Source organism: Morone saxatilis, unplaced genomic scaffold (genome assembly GCF_004916995.1).
Source record: "Morone saxatilis isolate NCDOM2014 unplaced genomic scaffold, NCSU_SB_2.0 Contig24, whole genome shotgun sequence".
Classification (NCBI taxonomy): domain Eukaryota; kingdom Metazoa; phylum Chordata; class Actinopteri; family Moronidae; genus Morone; species Morone saxatilis.
Genome location: NW_023339807.1, coordinates 22,860,136 through 22,878,667, shown reverse-complemented (window position 1 = coordinate 22,878,667; position 18,532 = coordinate 22,860,136). Strand labels below are relative to the sequence as shown.

The following is an 18,532-nucleotide window of genomic DNA, read 5'->3' as shown; positions in this document are numbered from 1 at the left end:
AAAAGGTAGCTTGTTAAGCCTAGCAACAAGAAAATCATTGCTGTGTCTCTTCTTACAACTCCAAAACTTTGTTTATATGTCATTCAAAGGGATGGTTGGATGAGAAGATCAATAACACTGCCCGTCTGTGTGCCTAGCTTAGCATAAAGACTGGAAACAGGGAAAGCAGCTAGCTTGGTTTTGTCCAAAGGTAAAAAATATGCTTATGACATTTCTATAGTTGACTAGTAAGAGTAGAAATGTAAAATGTTATGTGTGTATTTTTGAACTTTTGAGGGTGCTGTTTCCCCCTTCTTGCAGTCTTATGCTAAACTAAGCTAATCTCTTCCGGTTTCCAGCTCCGTACTTTGCACACTGGTATGACAATGGTGTCAATCTTCTCATCTAGCTTTGGGCAAGAAAGAAAAGCAAAAAAATATACAATTTCAATTTTTTTTAACTCATTTAGAAATATAAATGGAGATATTAGGGGAGTACATATAACCAAGAGCTAGGCACAGAGCTGTGTAAAATGCATCTTGGCCTCATTGTTGCCAGCTTTGTACATTTTTGACACCTGCGTGATGTTTTCATGTATTGTTGACTGGTTTTAACAAACTCACATTTAACAAACTGAGCAGACTGTGAGATGCTCTTAAAAGGTCAGAAAACTGGAGCTGAGATAACCATAAGATGTCAAATTACTATTTCAAGGGTAAGAAAATAAATGCTTTCATGCTCAATAAGCAACATAAAAGGTGTACTCTTCCTCTTTTGGAGGCTAACTGTAATGCCAGTCTTTGTGCCAAGTTAGGCTAAATAAATCATGGGGCCATCTCTCTATTGAATTTATAAAGACGAAATTGATATCGATCTTCACATTTCAAGCAGACTGCCAAAATGTTGACGCATTCCTTAATAATAGCACCTGAGCAATTTACTCTGCTGAACTATTGGCTGAATATAAAGCATTTCATAAAGGTTGTTGTATTTGCTGTTCGAAAAACACGTGGTTAAAATTCTGTTGTTTAATGAAAGACAATAAATAAATAGGGCCATCCACAAAAAGAAACCAAAAGCAGTATGTGACGTTGAGCAGAGTAAAACGACACAGCAATGGCAATGAGGCACCAAAAAATAATCCCAAACAAATGACCTCTTATTACTACATAAGGTATTCTCATGGCGCATTTATTTTAGCTCACTTATGGTAAAAACGTCAGTTGAAAGCAGTCAAATGACGACTCACAGGCAAAAACTCACTGGGTCACACAAACACCAAAGCTTTACTTGCACTTTTCCTGGAACCACACTCAGTCTGGTGACCGTGCCATTGAAAAGCTGCCCAGAGAAGCAGGTGTGATGGCAGCTTTTTGGTCGCTGGTGAGCACGGCGAGACCGAGTGAGTTAATCGCTGTGATTTCAGGTTGTTTTGATGCCTGGCACACCGGAGCCGACTGGGAGTAGGCTGTCGTTAATTGCAGGGAGCAAAGAGGTCGCTGCCGCTCAGCTCGTGGCATAAACATTATTCATCAGGAGTGACAAGGTCATACACTTCAAAATAGTTCACAGATTAATTATTGTTCTTGTGGTAATGTCTTTGTCTTGATGGAACATCGTAATGTAAAGTTACACTGTGGACGTTCATGGCCGTTCATTATGGTCAAAACTGATGATTGTCAACATACCTAAAAAGTTGTATTGCTTTAGCCTAAAATCTGTTTTATGAACATCAATATGTTTCAAACCAACATATATTATTGTAATAAGAGTGATAATGTCTTCTTTGTTTAAATTCAGATTACTGTGATACTGTGAATCTCGGTTAAAGCATGGCGGTGTTGAGTATGCAGACTGGAGGAACTGGGTAGATTTTCTGGCTCTTGCCTGCAGCGTATTCAACCTCAACTCATATTAAACAGAACATAAATTGCGCACAACTAATAAGTGAAGTCACTGGTCCTCCTTTCATAGCTGAGTCCACAGCCTTTAAATAAATGTTCCAGTCACGGTATTGAGTGTAACAGCCTGGAATAATGGCTTTTTCATACCAGATGTTCTTCTTTACATCAGTCAACAAGCATCTGCAGTGTCTACTGAAAACACACAGATACAGTTAGAGGACAGTCAGTCATAGGTGCACCAAACTGAACGCTCAATCCTCTTCTGGCAGTAGTAATCAATAGACGCCCTTGCTTAAGGTCACCTGGTCATGTGATGTCAGGCAGTCTGTGAATGGCATAAAAGAACTGCAGCAGCAACACTGACAGAGTGAAAAGAGAAACATCACAGCACCTGAATGTAGTTTCATTGACCACACTTTATAATCTTAACAAAGGCCTACATTTAAATTTCCCCGTGGCTTTCTTTGTGGCTGTTTGTAAAGCAGTATCTTAACAGTGAGCCACTGTCCCAAGTGACGAAGACAGACGGATTGGTGTTGTATCTGCAGTAATGTGAATGCTGTACTGGAGTGTTGTGGTAAAGGGGAAGTTCTCGATTTAACTGTCAATCTATGTTCCAACCCTCACCTATGGTTATGAGCTTTGGGTAATTCCTGAAAAACTGGATCGTGGGTTCAAGCAGCCAAAATGAGTTTCCCTCAGAGAGTGGATAGACTTACCTTTACAGCCCTTTAGGACCAGGCGTTAAAAAAACTAATAATTTGTTATTAATATTCCATCCTCTCTCATATTTTCTGCCACCTTGAACCTTTTTGCTGAAGTCAATTGGAGACTAGAGACACAGAATGTTGAATTTGCCAACTTATTTCTCTAACAATGGCACAATCCCATTGGAATCAGAATGTGCAGGTCAGAGTTGGTTAGTTGATTTTTTGCTGCCCAACCTGTTGGAAAATTGGTGTAGTGCGTGTTGCTATGACCCGTGCAGCTGCCTGAGAGAGCACAATGGCCTTGCTCTGTGCAATGCCGAACTTGCACTTTTGATGTATGTTTGTTAGAGATAAGTTGAGGAACTAGCCAGAAGGAGAGCAGAATTTAACTGTTGCTTCCCCACGTTAAAAGGTTTAAGATGAGCCAATTTAGATGGTTCAGGCCTCTGTTTAGGATACCTCTAGTACACCTCCTTGTGGAGGTTACTCCAGACATGTCTAAGACCCCTGGGATGACCACGAGAGGGATTATATATCCTGTCTGGCCTGGGGCTACCTCAGGATCTCCTGGAGGATGTGGCTACGGGCTGTTTTGCTGCCACTGTGGCTCAGACATGATAAAGCAGCAGAAAATGCTCGGATGGAGTATCTTGACAAAGCAGAAGATAACAAATATGTTGGTTTGTGCAGTCATGAGAAGTAGAGTCATGGGTGGTGACTGTTTTGGCTATTGGTTGTACTTTTGTTGCTGATTCAGAGCAGACAGACTTGCTGTGTAAATGCAGTCAGCACAAATGATAAAACAAGTGTGGGCCGGACCAATGCATTGACAGACTAATTTACTGGTAAATTTGCTGTCTTTAATAATAAACCCTATTATTCAGGTGTAAAATAATACCGAAGTACATATCTTTCTGACTTTATTAATCAAATATTAGGGGTCTTAAAACATGTTTGTACTTGCCATGAACACCAGCTGATACTCCATTAACAGATTTTTTATCGTTATCAGGCCTATAGTCATAAGACTTTAAGGCTCCACTATGTGCAGGCTTATGTATATGTCACCAATCCTGCGGAAGGATTGTGATGTATGTTTTGGGATTTTGTCAGTCGAACAAACCCTCTTAAAGCTTTCTCTGACTTTATTTCAATGCAGATGTCCTGTTTTTGTTCATTTGTCTACCACCTGCTCCTGTTCACGTACTTTAAAGATCTGCATTCAGAGCATACAGCGAGCTTCATGCAAGTGCAGCAAATTTCATAGTTGGAGTCAGTCAACTGTAAGAGAGGAGAGTATTACAACAAGTATAAAATGTGCCTCAAACCAATTTTAAAGGTTAATGGATTGGATGCTCACAAACACTGAAATACTAACAGAAAAACCCACATTGCATACATTAACATACATTTGAAGCATTTAGCACAAGCTTTCATGGTGAGTGTCAGTAAGCTGCAGTCCCTGGATGTCATTTAATACCTCAGCTTGAATAAATAGACAGCTTTCACCAGAAGCTCTTTCTGATTCTTCTTGTTTATCGGATGTCTGTACTTCTTTCACCATAACAGAAACATACCCGCTCTTTCAACCTCTGATGTATTTCTTAACCTTTGGCAGAAGGGAGCCCGGTGACAATGTAACTTGGAGCAGTTTTGCGGCGCGAATCGCCAACACCTCCACTGGGATAAATAAGGACCATATATAATGGCTCTCAAAAATAGCATGACATAATTCACTATTGATTTGCTCTCCTGGCTGGCTGATCTTCATTTTGTGACACCGGAGTGCGGAGAACTCAGAGGCATTGGCATCGATCAGGTTGCGCTGCTAAGGCAAAATTTCATTTTCGTAAATGTGGCAGCAGTCCTCTGTATTCCATACACTGACCTGTGTTGTTTTATAAGTCAGATATATTGATCCACTGCTGTATTTATTCATAAAATATCAGACATTTCTTTCAGAACACAGCAGCTATTTGTACATGTTAATGTGATCTCTCGACATTGGATTGGAGGTCTGATTGCAGAGCTGTCTATCTCAAATGCATTATATATATATTTATTTTATATGTATGTCATGGCATATAATCAATTATCTCTTGAATAACTTACCTTATGAACTTGTAAAGGTGTTTTAACACTGTAAGAACTACTTAGATGTAACTGAAAATAAATGAAGCAACCACTTTTTGTAAGTTTAGTGAACTTCTTGGTATTTTGAGTTGGGAAAACTCATTAATATGCTGTAGCTGTATAACTACATATTGAGTATAGTCAACATGAAAAAGCCAAAAACAAAAGAAGAGTTTAACTAACTTTATTAAAGAAAACACATGAATTACATCCGACCTGATTAAACTGAGTTGCATCAAATATAAAAGTCAGTATTTACCATTTTTATCAGCTTTTCTTTTTGTGTTTTGCTTCAAATCTACATTGAATAATTATATACTTGTGTCTGGTCTAGAAAGTTGAGTGTGATTCCAGTTTGGACTGGTCTGCTTCTTGTTTTGACTGTGTTGGTCTATCAATTTAATTTAATTTTACTTTCTTAAGTTTCAACCTAATAAACTGGTCTACCCTGTGTGATCATTCCTCGTTTTTATTTAACTACTTATTTTTTACTCTCGAAAGGCGTGCACTGTTGACTGGGGTATATGGCAATAAATTGAATTATGAAATGAGAGTCTAGAAGCAAAAAAAAATAAATTGAGTCAATTTCTGTTGAGCATAAATATTCTCTTAAGCTTAAAATATCCTTGTAATAGATTCAAAACCTGAAAAATGAAAAAGAATTGCAAACAGAAAATCTATTTAAATAAATAAATTACATGAAAACCAAAAAATATATAATTTCTAAAAGTCTAAATGCCACAGTATGAAATGTCTACAGCCACAGAGGTCTTTCTTCAGTCAGTTACATTACATACATCAACGTAGTTCTTCAGAGCATCATTCTTCGTAAATAAAATAAATAAATAAAATCTTCCAGGAACGATGCATTTGCGGGATGTTGACAGCATACTTTAGCTAGCTAGCAAAGTCTGTGGCAAATAACAAAACACAGTAACAAAACGGTTGTAATAACTCGAATATGACAATTTAAAAAATCCTGAACCCAAAAGAGAGAAAAACAGTCAAACTCCACAATTCAGTACTACATAGTTTGCAGTCTTTTATAATGTCTATAAAGAGATATATAAGAATAACAGAATACACAGACTTAAACATGACAGTTAATTCAAAATATTCAACCCTGCATATTGTCACAAGCAGTATGTTTTGTGTGTCTATTAGCGCATTCATTCATATGTTCTGTTGTGGGGGCATTTCCCTAAGAGCATTGCTGCTTGTGCTAGCAGACGAGTTTAATTGCTGTTGCTTGAGACTTTATACTTATGCCCCCTTGAAACTTTTGTAACTAATTTCTGTTGTGTTCTGTGCGACTTGGTTGTGTTTTCTCACTGCATTTGTTGTGAAGTTGGTGAACATGTTTTCTTCATTTGCTTTTGGTTTTTCTTTTGTAAGTTGCAGTGCTCTCAGGATTACTGTGGAAATAACTCTGTTGTCAAGCAGTGCAACTTGACAACATTATATCAAATATCATATTTCTTCTGCAAGAAATGTTAAATCCAGGATCAGTGTTTACTCATTTATATTGCATAGACCTATCTTTTGATCTTCTTCAAACTGTTAAAATACAATGTTCACTTATGCATACACCAACATGTGCAACCTCACAAAACCCCTCTTCTAACTGCACTCAGATTTAACTATAATTGGCCTGCATTTTTGTTTTGTTAGTATGTTTCCCATATCTCAACTTTCACAGTCTACTTCATATTTTGTATGTTGATACTTCATCTCATATCTTTAAATAAAAAAAATAAAAAATAGGAATGATTCTCTGAAGTCTGAACATGTTCAGCCACCTGTTGTTTGCACATGAATAAAACATCCTTGTCCGTAAATGATGGATGGATGATGGATGGAGCCATATGATTCAAAACAAATCATCTATTTTCTCTCTGCAGATGCTGTTCCTGGAGCAGCACCCCTACCGCTGTCCCCTGTGCTCCGACTGGCACAACCGTTGGCATCCTTGATGACCCTTACACTGCCAACACTGGCACCTGTGGCCTCACCGATAGTCCCGAGCACCACGGCAGCCACAGCCCCAGAGACTACCTCAGCTGCTGGAGGGGACGAGAGGCCGTCAGAGCTCGTCTCACCCTCAGAAACCCCAGACCCGGAGCCTGAGGCTGAACCCGAGGCGGAAACAGACGCGGAAACAGAGGAGGAGAAGGCGCGACGTCTTTTGTACTGCTCGCTGTGCAAAGTGGCGGTCAACTCGGCATCACAGCTGGAGGCTCACAATAGCGGTAAGGGACGTTTTAGGGAAGTATTTGTACAGAAGATGAAAAAAAGTTCCTACCTGTGTTTTCTTAAAACACCATGGATTTATTATGGTCATGCAAGTGCCACAAAAAAGACACACCAACAACAGTACTGAAATATATATTTTTAGCTGAATCGATTATTTCATTGTTTGTTATCTGCTGGGTTGTTACAAAGTCACTGATAATCAATGTTGAAGTCTTTGTCATCTTTGTTGTTGGCTGTCCTCAACAATAAAAAGTCAGGCCTATAAAAAAAACCAAAAAACCCAAATCTCTATGTGTTTGTTGGTGGTTTCCAGAGCAACCCATTATCGAATCACATATTGTGAGATATCCTTGCTTTCGCAAACAAAGATTGTGCTCTGAATCAATGTATCAAACAAATACCCCATTCACACACTCACACACACACACACACAGTGCGGATATGACCGTTTGCTAAGTCATCTACCTCTGCACAGGAATGTCCCACTGCTTTTGCCTGAAACTATCATTTTTCATTATGAACATCTTATTGGAAGTTTGAACAAGAGAACAAGTCAAATAAACTTCTATCAGCAGGGGGGCCCCATGGCAGATCTTCCACATCAGTCATCACTGCATCACGCAAGTGGCCTCGACGTTACAGATAGCCAGGTAGTGAAAGAGGCCCACGGTTGTTCCACAGAGAGTATGTGACCCTTTCATAACCAGCTGAACCATTGTTGTAAGGAATTCTTGATAAGTGGATGATCATCTTTTCGTACAATGTCTCGGCACCATCCTTTCAGCTGTTGTAATAGCCAGAACATTCCTTTCAGTGAAGGAAAAGCCAACGAATTATGTTTTCCAGAGTCTTGAAATTGCTTCTTTAGCAAAATATTACTCTACCAATCCTAAAGTTCTGGACATGTCTAAAGTGTACAGTAAATTAGAGGAGAGCAGTTCCCTGAGAGGGAGCCAGAGGCCAACTTTGCCAAAAAAAATGAACAAACAAAAAAAACTTTAATTTGAATTTGCTAGCAGGCTTATGTATTGGTTATGGTGGTCTGAGTCAAACATTTTTGAATTTTTAATAATCCATTCACTCCTGAAAAACACAACTCAGGTCAAATGTGTAACTTTTGCATGAAAGAGTTTAACAGGTTTCTCAGCTTTGATCAGGGACTTTTAGGAAGATTTACAAGTCGACCTTTTCACACCGACCCTCATATTTCTGAGATCCAAAGACAGATAACAGACATGAACCTTGGATCTCATCTTTCCCTCAGGCAGAATGTGTAGGGTGAAGTTCATGTACTGACCACGCTGCTACCTGTTTAAACCTGCAGGCACGAAGCACAAGACGATGCTCGAGGCCAGGACTGGCGTGGGCTCCATCAAGTCTTTCCCCCGACCGGGAGTCAAAAGCAAACTGGCTACAACCACCAAATCATCAACGGGCCTGCAGAACAAAACGTTTTACTGTGAGACGTGTGATGTGCATGTCAACTCAGAGACGCAGCTAAAACAGGTGAGAGGGACAGAGACAGACTTTGAAAACTCTCAAACACTGATGAACTAAACATTTTATTAAACAAAATAAAATTTCTTCCTAACTTTCCTGGACACGAAGCACGTTCAATGGAAGCTTTTAAAAAATAAATGCAAGCAAAAGAGACAGTCATTGAAGAAAAGACATAGATACAGATGGACTGGAATATCAAATGGCTAATTATGCTCTCATGGCATTGTACTGGATTTTACTGGGGTACATAGATTCATTATGTTGCAGTCTAAATATCAATGTACCAAAAAGGAATATATTACTACTATTCATCATTATCTGACAGTCTGACAGTTTTATTTCGTTATCATTTATCCTTTGAAGGAACAGTCAACATTTTGTTAAATAAGCTTATTCACATTATTGCCATGAAGTTAGATGAGAACACTGATACCACTCATATCTAAATTCACTTTGTCTGGCCAGGAAATTATATATAATATAGAAAAGTAACATACACACAAAGAGTTGTCGTGAGTTGCTGATCACTGGAAGAAGATTTTAGAGTTGGAAAAGCATTTCTCTTTTTTTATCTGATGACATTTCGGTTCTCCGACCTTCTTCAAGATCAACAATCGTAGTAAGACAAAGGTGCTGGTATTTTACAGAGACCACACCCTAGTTACACATCTGATGGTGGTTAGACAATCACCATTAGGATAGGATAATTAGCAGCAATTAACGACAACAACTTGCCCTTGTGAGAAACCATATGTTTGAAAGACCAGCAGAGCACTGAAAACTCGTATTGCTGAACACAGAAGTACCATTAGATGCAAAAACAAGAATTATCCAGTAGCGGCACATTTTGTTGAACTCAATCATCCTGTTTCCTCTCTAAGATATATTGGGATTGAGAAGGTATCACTTTCCCCCTAAGAGGACGCAATGTGGAGGTTTTACTTTCCAGGAGGGAGCAGTATTGGATTCACCATCTGAGAGCCCTGTCACCTCATGGACTGAATACAGATTATGACTTGAGGTGTTTTCTGGAATAAACCTCTATTTCACTAGCAAGGACCACACCACAACACTATTTTATTTAAAGGCTTAATGGAAACTCAGGGAGGTTTTGATGGTAACGATATGGAGGGAAGTAGGTGGAAGAAGATGTCTTCTGTTAGGGTGGTCTGGGAGGACGTGCTGAAGGCTGGGCAGAGGGAGACTGGGAGAGGTAGGAAACAAGTGAATAGGAAGGGAGGAGTGAAGAGAGGATAAAGGGATATGTGTGTATATATTAGACATCTATTCAAAATGTATTTTTAACAATTGTATATGTAATTTAAATGAGACATGGTCATTTAGTTTGAAGTAATCTGATTGGCTTTAGCTCCTGTTACTGTTTAACATTCGGATTTACTGAAGGAGTTTTTTACTCACCCTAAAGGTGGAATGTGATCGTCTAATCACAATCAGATGTTTAACTTATATAAAACACTAGTGCCTTTCTCCTGCTATGATTGTTGATCTTGAAGAAAGCGAGAGGGCCAAAATGTCATCAGCTAAATAAAAGAACGCATGTGAAGCCAGAGTGTGCAGCGCTTTTTTCCAACTCTCAGGAAAATTGTCCAGCACATAAAACTCAAGTTCAAACTATTCCTTTAAAGTCACAGGGAGGCAGAATGCGGCGAAGACAGACTGACTGGCTTTTATGACAGTAAACATTTTAAGTTATTGTCGTAGGAAAATTACGGCTTCTTTCTGGCGAGCGGTAAAACCAAGACCCTGAAACCAAAGCAGCTAAATGAAATTCAGCCAGCATTGATTGTATTATTTACACCGAGACTCCTGCTGTGACATGTCAAAATGTCTCCTGTGAAAAAGGTGCTGAAGAGGACCGTTGGCCTCCACCCCAACCTCGCCCACCTGTGTTGTTAAATCACGAGGAAGAAGAGGATATGGAAGAAACTCATAAATTAGAGCACAACCACACTTTTGAAACCAAACAAACAATTTCCGGACAAATAAATATTTCACTGTTTACATGCACACCAGACTACCTAGGAGAAATTAAGGTTAAGACTGTAAAACACATGCGCATGTAGTGACCTGGTTAAAACTTACATTTACCTGCAGCTGCTCAGTAATCAGATTCCTCCCACATCCCCAGCCATATTTTTAAAACAACGGTAGCATATTTGAAGCGTATTAGTGATTTATTCCCTCCTTTTTTTTTATGCTTTTTGATTGATGACACACTGAGGCTGACTATAGTGAGGAAGCAGACAAATTACTGTGTGCATGTGTCTGAATGTTACAAATAGTTTGCTGTCCATCTGTGAAAACCTAGACACTAATTTACTTCAGTGTTAGATTTTTTTATTGTTGCTGCATTTAAGATACATTTTTTTGGAGGATACAATGATGCACCGCTAGTAGTAATGAAATTTCCTTTTTCATCCTGCCGTGCTGCTGTCACAGCAAAGTGTTCCCTGTCCCCCACTCTTGAAATCTGGTTAAGCATATGCGATACGTGGCCAAGAAATTAGGTTTCTCCTGCAGAAAGAAAGCCAACCGAGTTCCTCCTAATCCCCCTCCTCAAATAATGAAAAGGGTTTCTAGTTTATATGATGTTAAGGAAATGAGGTTACTAAGGAAAGCTGACAATAATCTGATCTCTTTGTGATATTTTCCTGTGTGTGTCTTGGCTTAAAGCTCTGCCCAGGAATGTGTATCTTGGTTGTTGCTTTGGGGCACTCCACAAATCCTCTTTTCTTGTAGCTGCTGATCATTCTGTCATGGGGGGAATTTCATCTACAATACTTGAAAACCACTCAGTTTTGTCTGAGCTAACCTTGAGCTTTCTCACTGAAAATAGACAGGCTTTGTATGAATTTTTCATGCAGGGACTTTCACTGAGTACTTCTGAACAGCGGCGATTCTCTGTGAAAAGAATCCAGCATGACAAATTTCAGTTATGGCTGGAAACCAGAGGAATATGTGATTGTTAAACCCACTGCAAGGACTTGTGAAATTTAGACGCAGCAAAAAGATCTGCCTTTTGTTGGTTGTCAAAGTGTGAATTATTTATTGGCTTTTTTTTTTTTTGCACAGTACAGTGTATTTTTTGTATATTTCATTCCAGATTCTTCCTTGTTTACTCAAATCCACTGGGTTTATCTGGTCTTTTTAACATCAGAAAACCTTAATAACTTAACAGGACATTCTGTGTTTAACATGGGAACATAATGTCTGATTTGGTAAATGCTTTTTGCACTGCACCTTGCAGGGCCAGAACTGTAGTCATTTTCACCATGGGTGGCTCACATTACAATGAAACCTTTAAAGCTGTAATACTTTTCGCTTTGAGACAGGAGGTGTATTTTTAGTCCTGCCCTCCCCCTTTTATGTTGGTCAGAGTTCCACCTCAACCCATGATAAGCTATCTACCCTGAAATGGCATCTAGCCTGAGGCTGAGGTAACTGGCATCTATACAGTATCACAGCTGTAGTATATATAAAAAAAACAATGACAATTTTCACAGTTTTTTCTCTGGAATGGCTCTTGTTCAGAGAAAGGTGCAGTAGTATATTTCAGCAGATTGCCATGAAACCTTCCCCTTCAGCAGTTTATTTGTCTGACAAGCTATCATGAAAACCGAATCATTACATTTGCTGTCGGTATTCATGATCCCCCAGATAAATCCTCTGGTTTTTGGTGACTCTGTGATCTATCCTCTGGCCCCTACTATCAGGCCACAACAAGACTTTCTGAAAACATTCATGCTTCCTAAAGGATGAACCGTTTTGATTTTAATGTATTTTGCTGATTGGTTTATACCGTTTGTCCACTGCTGGTGGGAGAGGTGTGAAATTTATGCTTCCCAGTAAGATTAGCTTTTGCATTGTTTTTTTACTTTTGTGTGGTCGCCATGGTTACACAGGAAGCCATGGCTATTTGGGGGAAAACAACTCCAGCCATCATAAAAGCTCCAAATAGCTGTTCATTTTCATAAGTCCCTGCCTATTTCTCCTTGACGCCGCCACCTACATTGAAGGCGCAGCTGTCGTCGTGTTTCCATTGAAAACATCAGAGGCAGCGGTGATAGACGCTTGATGTCTGAAATAACCTTTACTTCCTTCCTTAAATTTTTGTGACGTGACTTTCCTGGCTTGCCTTGGTAGCCACAGTCAAACTAACCTCTGGCCACAGCAACAACAAACTGTATTAGTTAGTAAATATCATGAAGATTTGTAAAAAATTACTGAATATTAGGCATGTATATAAAGTCACAAATGTTTATTCATTATTATTTTTAATTTGAAAAAGCACATTTGGATTTTACAGCTTTAACCACAGTAGGGGAGACACGCTGAAACCTTCAGTGTGACTCATGATCAATCTCTGAAGCTTGTCTTCTGTCTCCTTTCCAGCACATCAGCAGCCGGCGCCATAAAGACCGAGCAGCAGGTAAACCAGCCAAACCTAAATACAGCCCCTACAGCAAACCGCAGAAAGGCCAGACCAAGCAGCCGGTGAGTCACTGCATGCCTCAGTCATCTTATCAGCAACAAACACCCTGGTGTCAAGACAACAATCACTGTGACTCAGTTCTAATAGCGTCTTAGGAGACAGACGTATCAACCCCTCAGAGACAGTTATTGTGTCCATTGTCATTCTCCTATTCCAGCCACGTCCTGTTTCTGCAGTTTGCAGATCAAATAAAAAAAGCATAGGTCTTTGCCTAAACCCAATATGTGCTGTTCTTTCTTGTACTGTTTGCATGGGAGAGAATTTTGGACAAAACTGCATTCAGAATTTCTTGCCTTTAAGCAACAAATCCTTCTAAAGTGCTAGAGGTCTGTTACTTGATAAGGCACATTCAATTCACTTGACGGCACCCTATTCAATTAAATGTCAACTCTCATAACTGGTTCACCTGTTACCTGGCTTTTATTAAAAATCCATGGCAGCGAACAGCGTGATTTAATTTGAAAACTTGATATTTTATAGACAGAAAATGGCATCTATCAAGTCTCTTCTGAGCCAGCAAGCTACAGGCAGAATGCATGGTTGGGGTTGAACACTATTTATAGGTAATTGTAAATGTCAGTTTTAACTTATTTGGAGTACCTCTGCGTGTGGTCTTCTGCATCAAGGCAGTTCAGATTAGTGTCAGGCAAGTTGACAAACCACAGAATAAGTGAAGTGTACCGAAATAACTTTTAAAATACTTTCCTGAGGTGCTTGTTTAACTTTCTGGTACTCACTGTCCTATGTGGCAAACCCCGGCCTTCTTGCACTCCAGGAGAGTTAAAACAAATATTAAAAGTTTTTTTTTGACTGCCACATAACGTGATGTTAGGATGCTCGAAGGAGTCATGTGGATAAAATGTGAGAAAGATAAAGGAGAGCCTGACTTTCCATCGTACAGAAAATCTCAGAAAACAGCATTCATCACACCCACTGTTTGCCGAGACGAAGCACAGGGGTTACCAGTGTGGGGGAAATGACTTTTTCTGAAACCCATCATTGACTGAGTTAACGGAGAGGAGCTTTGATGAGCGGAGAGTAAAGAATGCTTCCCATAGGGTTACGATGCCTGAGTCAGTGATTGATAACCCATGACAACGGCTGCCATCCCGGTGCTGTGAGACCGTAGCTTTTCCATTACTGATACAGAAGATTAAGCCAGATAACTTTAGTGACCTTTTCACCCTATTAGGCTGCTTTTTTGAGGTTGGGCGTTTTTTGTCCGCTTATCTTGCTGTTGTTCCTTTCTTTCATTTTATTCTCTCTTTTTTTTATTTCAAAATAAAAAAAACCCTACATAACGCCTACTCTCTCTAAAATTAATTCTTAATTCATTAATTCATTTTTAATGTGCAAACATACTGACAAAAAAAAATTGACAGATATAAAAAATAAGATAAAACAGAATTCAGTGATTCAATGTGCGATTTTCATGTTTGAGACAATGACAGCGCCCCAAAGAAACCGAAATCCCCAAATGTAGGTAAAAGGTAAATTAGTTTCAGGCACTGAACAATTACTTGGGGTTGACATATCTGTTGCTGTTTCCCACTAAGTTCTGGTTGAATAATTTCTGCAATTAGCAGCTGATTTCTGGCACCTGTTTGATTCCCTGTAAAGCTCTCTAGCCCCAGCTCTCTCTGTGCTCTGTGCTCTGTTTCTTGTAAATGATCTAATTTACAAGTTAAATCTTGTTTGTGATACCACCATGTCGCCTCCAGGATTGGAAACAAGAAACATTCAATCAAACCGATAAACTCCATTGACAAAGATGATAAAATGTCAGGAAGTCGTAAAATCCCAGAGCACAGTGTGACGTCTTCCTGTTTCAGTCCAAAATACAGAGATATTTAATTTACAATGATTTAAAATAGAGAAAAGCAGAAAGTCCTCATATTTGAGAAGCTACAAACAGGATTGTTTTGTGTTGTTTCTGAATAAATGGCTTCAGTGATTGTTTGATTATCAAAATTGATTAACTTTCATTTTAGCACTAAAGATTAGGGTTTAGTATTGAGCTTGCGTCCATAGCACTAAATATTGCTAACGAAGGTTGAAAATGTCTAGTTATATTTGCAATCTTATTTACTTTCATCAGAGAGTCCATAATTTAAAATGCACTTTTATTTTGGCAAATTTCCTTTGTAACAGCTTGTGTTTAAATGACATAACATTTGTGGCTTATTTTGTTAAATGAAAATGGGACTTATAGGAAATATATATATTTATATTTCTCAGAGTAACATTTTGGAGAAAGTCTTTTTTTTATTGACTTTATGTGTACATGCAGACTGTATTAACTGTATTTTGTCTTTCCCTACCAGATAAAGTTGTCCCTGGTTAAAGACCGTCAGTGTCAGTCTCTGACTGCGCAGATCATACCCGCCCACCTGGCAGCGGTGGCAGCAGCCATCAACAACAGTTTTACACACCGCACGAACCACGCCACTAACCACGCCCCGACCCCTGCCCTCTTCCAGACACAGACCCTCCCCGCTGCACTGCTCCGCCCGGCCCCTGGGCCTGTCAGGACCTCCCACCCACAAGTCCTATTTGCCCCTTATTGACCTGTTTGACCTGGGCGGCCCTGCACCGCCTCCTGTCAAGGACCAAACCATGTGCTTCACCCAGAACAGGTCAAGGAGTCGTGTCAGCATCTGTACTCCTTTTTATGCATCCGGGATACTGAACATCTTCGTATTGTGATTTAACATGTCTCACCGCTCCTCGTATGGATTATCCCACATTAAAGCTAAACTGGACTGCAGCAAAGTATTGGGTGCGTTCTCTCAATGGATTTATTTCTCTATTCCCACTGAAAACCTGGGCTACAGTAAAACAAGCTTTCTGTACCATGCTGCCGCCCATGACTCATACCCGGACCCCAGACTTGGACCCACATTTTACCGCAATAATGTATAAGACTAACCCCGTGAACTATGCAGTGTCATTATTTCGTGATGCAAGGCACAGTTTGAGCTAAAAATACGGTAGGGATATGCTTTTTGTAAAGATACAGCGTGGCACTAAGATCATTGCTTTAGTGGAGGATTAATGTTGCTCATAATTTAAAAGGCTGTTACTGATCATTAGAGCGAGCAAAGGCCCTGTTCCTGTATGCACTTTAAGCCCGTCCTCTGTTGATGTCTACATTAGATGGCTAGACTGTGTTAGATTGTTACAGTATGTGTCGTAATGTGTGTTTTTGTATTTGTCCTTGCATATCCGTGTGCAAGTGTATACTTCTGCATGTGTGCGTGTGCTTGTCCATGTATGTACAGGGTGTGTGTATTTGGATGTGTGTGTGTGTGTGCCTGTGAGAGAGAGAGAGGGAGAGAGAGAGCTTCCCATCCACCATAAGCCATCCTACTCAATATCCAGCACACATTGTCACTGACCATGTCTCGGGCCAGAGGGACCACAAAGGCTTGTGTATATTAACTGTCAGTGTGTAAAAGGTGAACAATTTCAAATAAAAAGAGTCCTACTTTGTTAATGCTGGTGATCCTGTGCAGTTCAGTGGGTGCTATCACATGTCGTCATCGTGCTGTACAGTGCTTAAAGCGTAGAGTATAGTAATAATGATAAGAGAATAGTAATAATAAGAGCATTTTGTTAACTAAAAACTACGAGCAGGATATGAAAGTTAATGACACTGGTGCATAATTTGGGTAGAAAAATGAAATCAGTGTATAAAATATGTATCTGAACTGAGGGATGTCCGCTCTCATACACAAGTGTTTGTATCAATATGTGTATTTATAACAACACTCATCACAACATTGTGCTTCACTAATGCACATTCACATTCATTATATAAAATCCAAACTCAAACTAACCGATGATAAAATGATGCTTCTGAAGTTTGTATCACAACATGTTTGCTTTACAGAAGCTAATCTATAGTCCTGATGTAAATTTACCAGCTGGAAAATGATAATTCTATTCAATAATTACAATGTTTTAATGAGAAAGCAGAGCAGATGTGTCCACAAGTGGTGTGAGATTTAATACGTCTGGGTAAATTCAACCAAACATTTTGGGGAACAGGCTGCTGTGATACTGAGCCACAGATGACCTCTTGGAATAACAACGCAAGAAATGCTGTCATTTTTATTACAGCAGCGGCTGATGGCGAACAGCATAACATTTAGGCATTGTAAGACTATAACAACTGTAGTATATTCACTTTACTTCAAAGTTTTCTTATTCCATGAAAAAATAAAAAAATCATTGCGTCTCTCAATACTTTGTGATTTAATATAACCCTAACCCTAAACCTATATGATAATATTATAATAATAACAAAGTATAGTATATTCCAAGATAGAGACCCTTTTACATAAGTTAAAAAAGATTATGCTTCCTACAACTGACACGAAAGTTCCCTCACATTTCCTTACCTTGTCCAAGCTCCAAGCCTCTTCATTCCTACCGAAGGTTTAAATATAAAAGTCACAAATACATAGTTTCCTTATTTTTTTAAATGTAAGTAATTTCCTAAAACAGCTGGGTACTGTGGTTGTGTAGCAAATGCTACGTGAACTTGTTTTCAGTCATGGATTAATATGCATTTAGTGCTCTATTGAGTAATTACAGCAGCAGGACAGTATGTGTGGGATTGAGTTAAAATAAATAACTGTGTGTGTGTGTGTTTATCATAATGGAAGATGCCACCCAGTGCAACAGTGTGGCTCAATCGTGTGTTTTTTAATAGTTTTTGGATAACAATGGGGAGGAATATGATGGCTTCACAGACGATACTAGTTGGTTTAGGCCTTTTTAATGGGATTTGTTGACAATCAGTGAAATATAGAATACCATTAGCATTATCCTTCCTTGACCCCGTTCTGTGGAATTTGTTTTCGACACATGGTACATGGTAATGAAGCTACATTCCCAGCAACATCAGACATAGGCAGACGTCAGTGTAGAGTGTTTGTGTATTTGGTTTTGTACAATAAGTAACACAAAAGTCAGCTCTCTCCCTGTTATGAACAAGACTTCATCTTTGTTCTGTAAGTCAACATTGTGCACCACACTTATACGCCAACGACAAACAGAGCAAACACATCTACAACTCATTGACAACAAAGAAGAATGCATTTTTCTGCAGCTACAAACTTCTGTCGTAACACATTTGAGTCTATTCTGGTAAATACGGACAGTGGTTTTAATAAAAGACAGACAAACGTCAGCACGTACATAAAAGAAATCACTGACGCATGCATGCACACGCACACACCGTAAATACATCCATGATGTCTGATCTTTAAGCCCTGATGGCTGTCTTCCATTCAGGAAATAACATCACTGACAAAAGCCGATCTGAGCGCCTTAACTCATGACATTTTGGAGAGACCCCAATTCAACACAACACAATAACTCATGAGGTACATATTAAACTCAGTTGTTCAGTCTGTGAACTTTTCCATGAACCCGAAAGCTGATTCATCCATCGTTCGTTTGTTGCACACCTACCCTCTAACTCCCTGACGCATGAGCGCTGGCCGTCCAGCCAGATGAGGGAGCTTCTTTCC

General features: G+C 39.3%; 1 protein-coding gene across 1 annotated transcript in view; it reads left to right on the top strand.

Annotated features, from left to right (window-relative positions):
• znf385d (zinc finger protein 385D) overlaps window positions 1-17,143 on the top strand; it is a 64,897-nt gene extending 47,754 nt beyond the window's left edge. The window contains exons 4-7 of the mRNA XM_035673240.1: window positions 6,628-6,975; window positions 8,304-8,485; window positions 12,893-12,994; window positions 15,317-17,143. Coding sequence (XP_035529133.1) covers window positions 6,628-6,975; window positions 8,304-8,485; window positions 12,893-12,994; window positions 15,317-15,559 — 875 coding nt within the window. The 3' untranslated portion in view covers window positions 15,560-17,143. The remainder of the gene's footprint in view (window positions 1-6,627; window positions 6,976-8,303; window positions 8,486-12,892; window positions 12,995-15,316) is intronic.
• The last annotated feature ends 1,389 nt before the right edge of the window (window positions 17,144-18,532 follow it).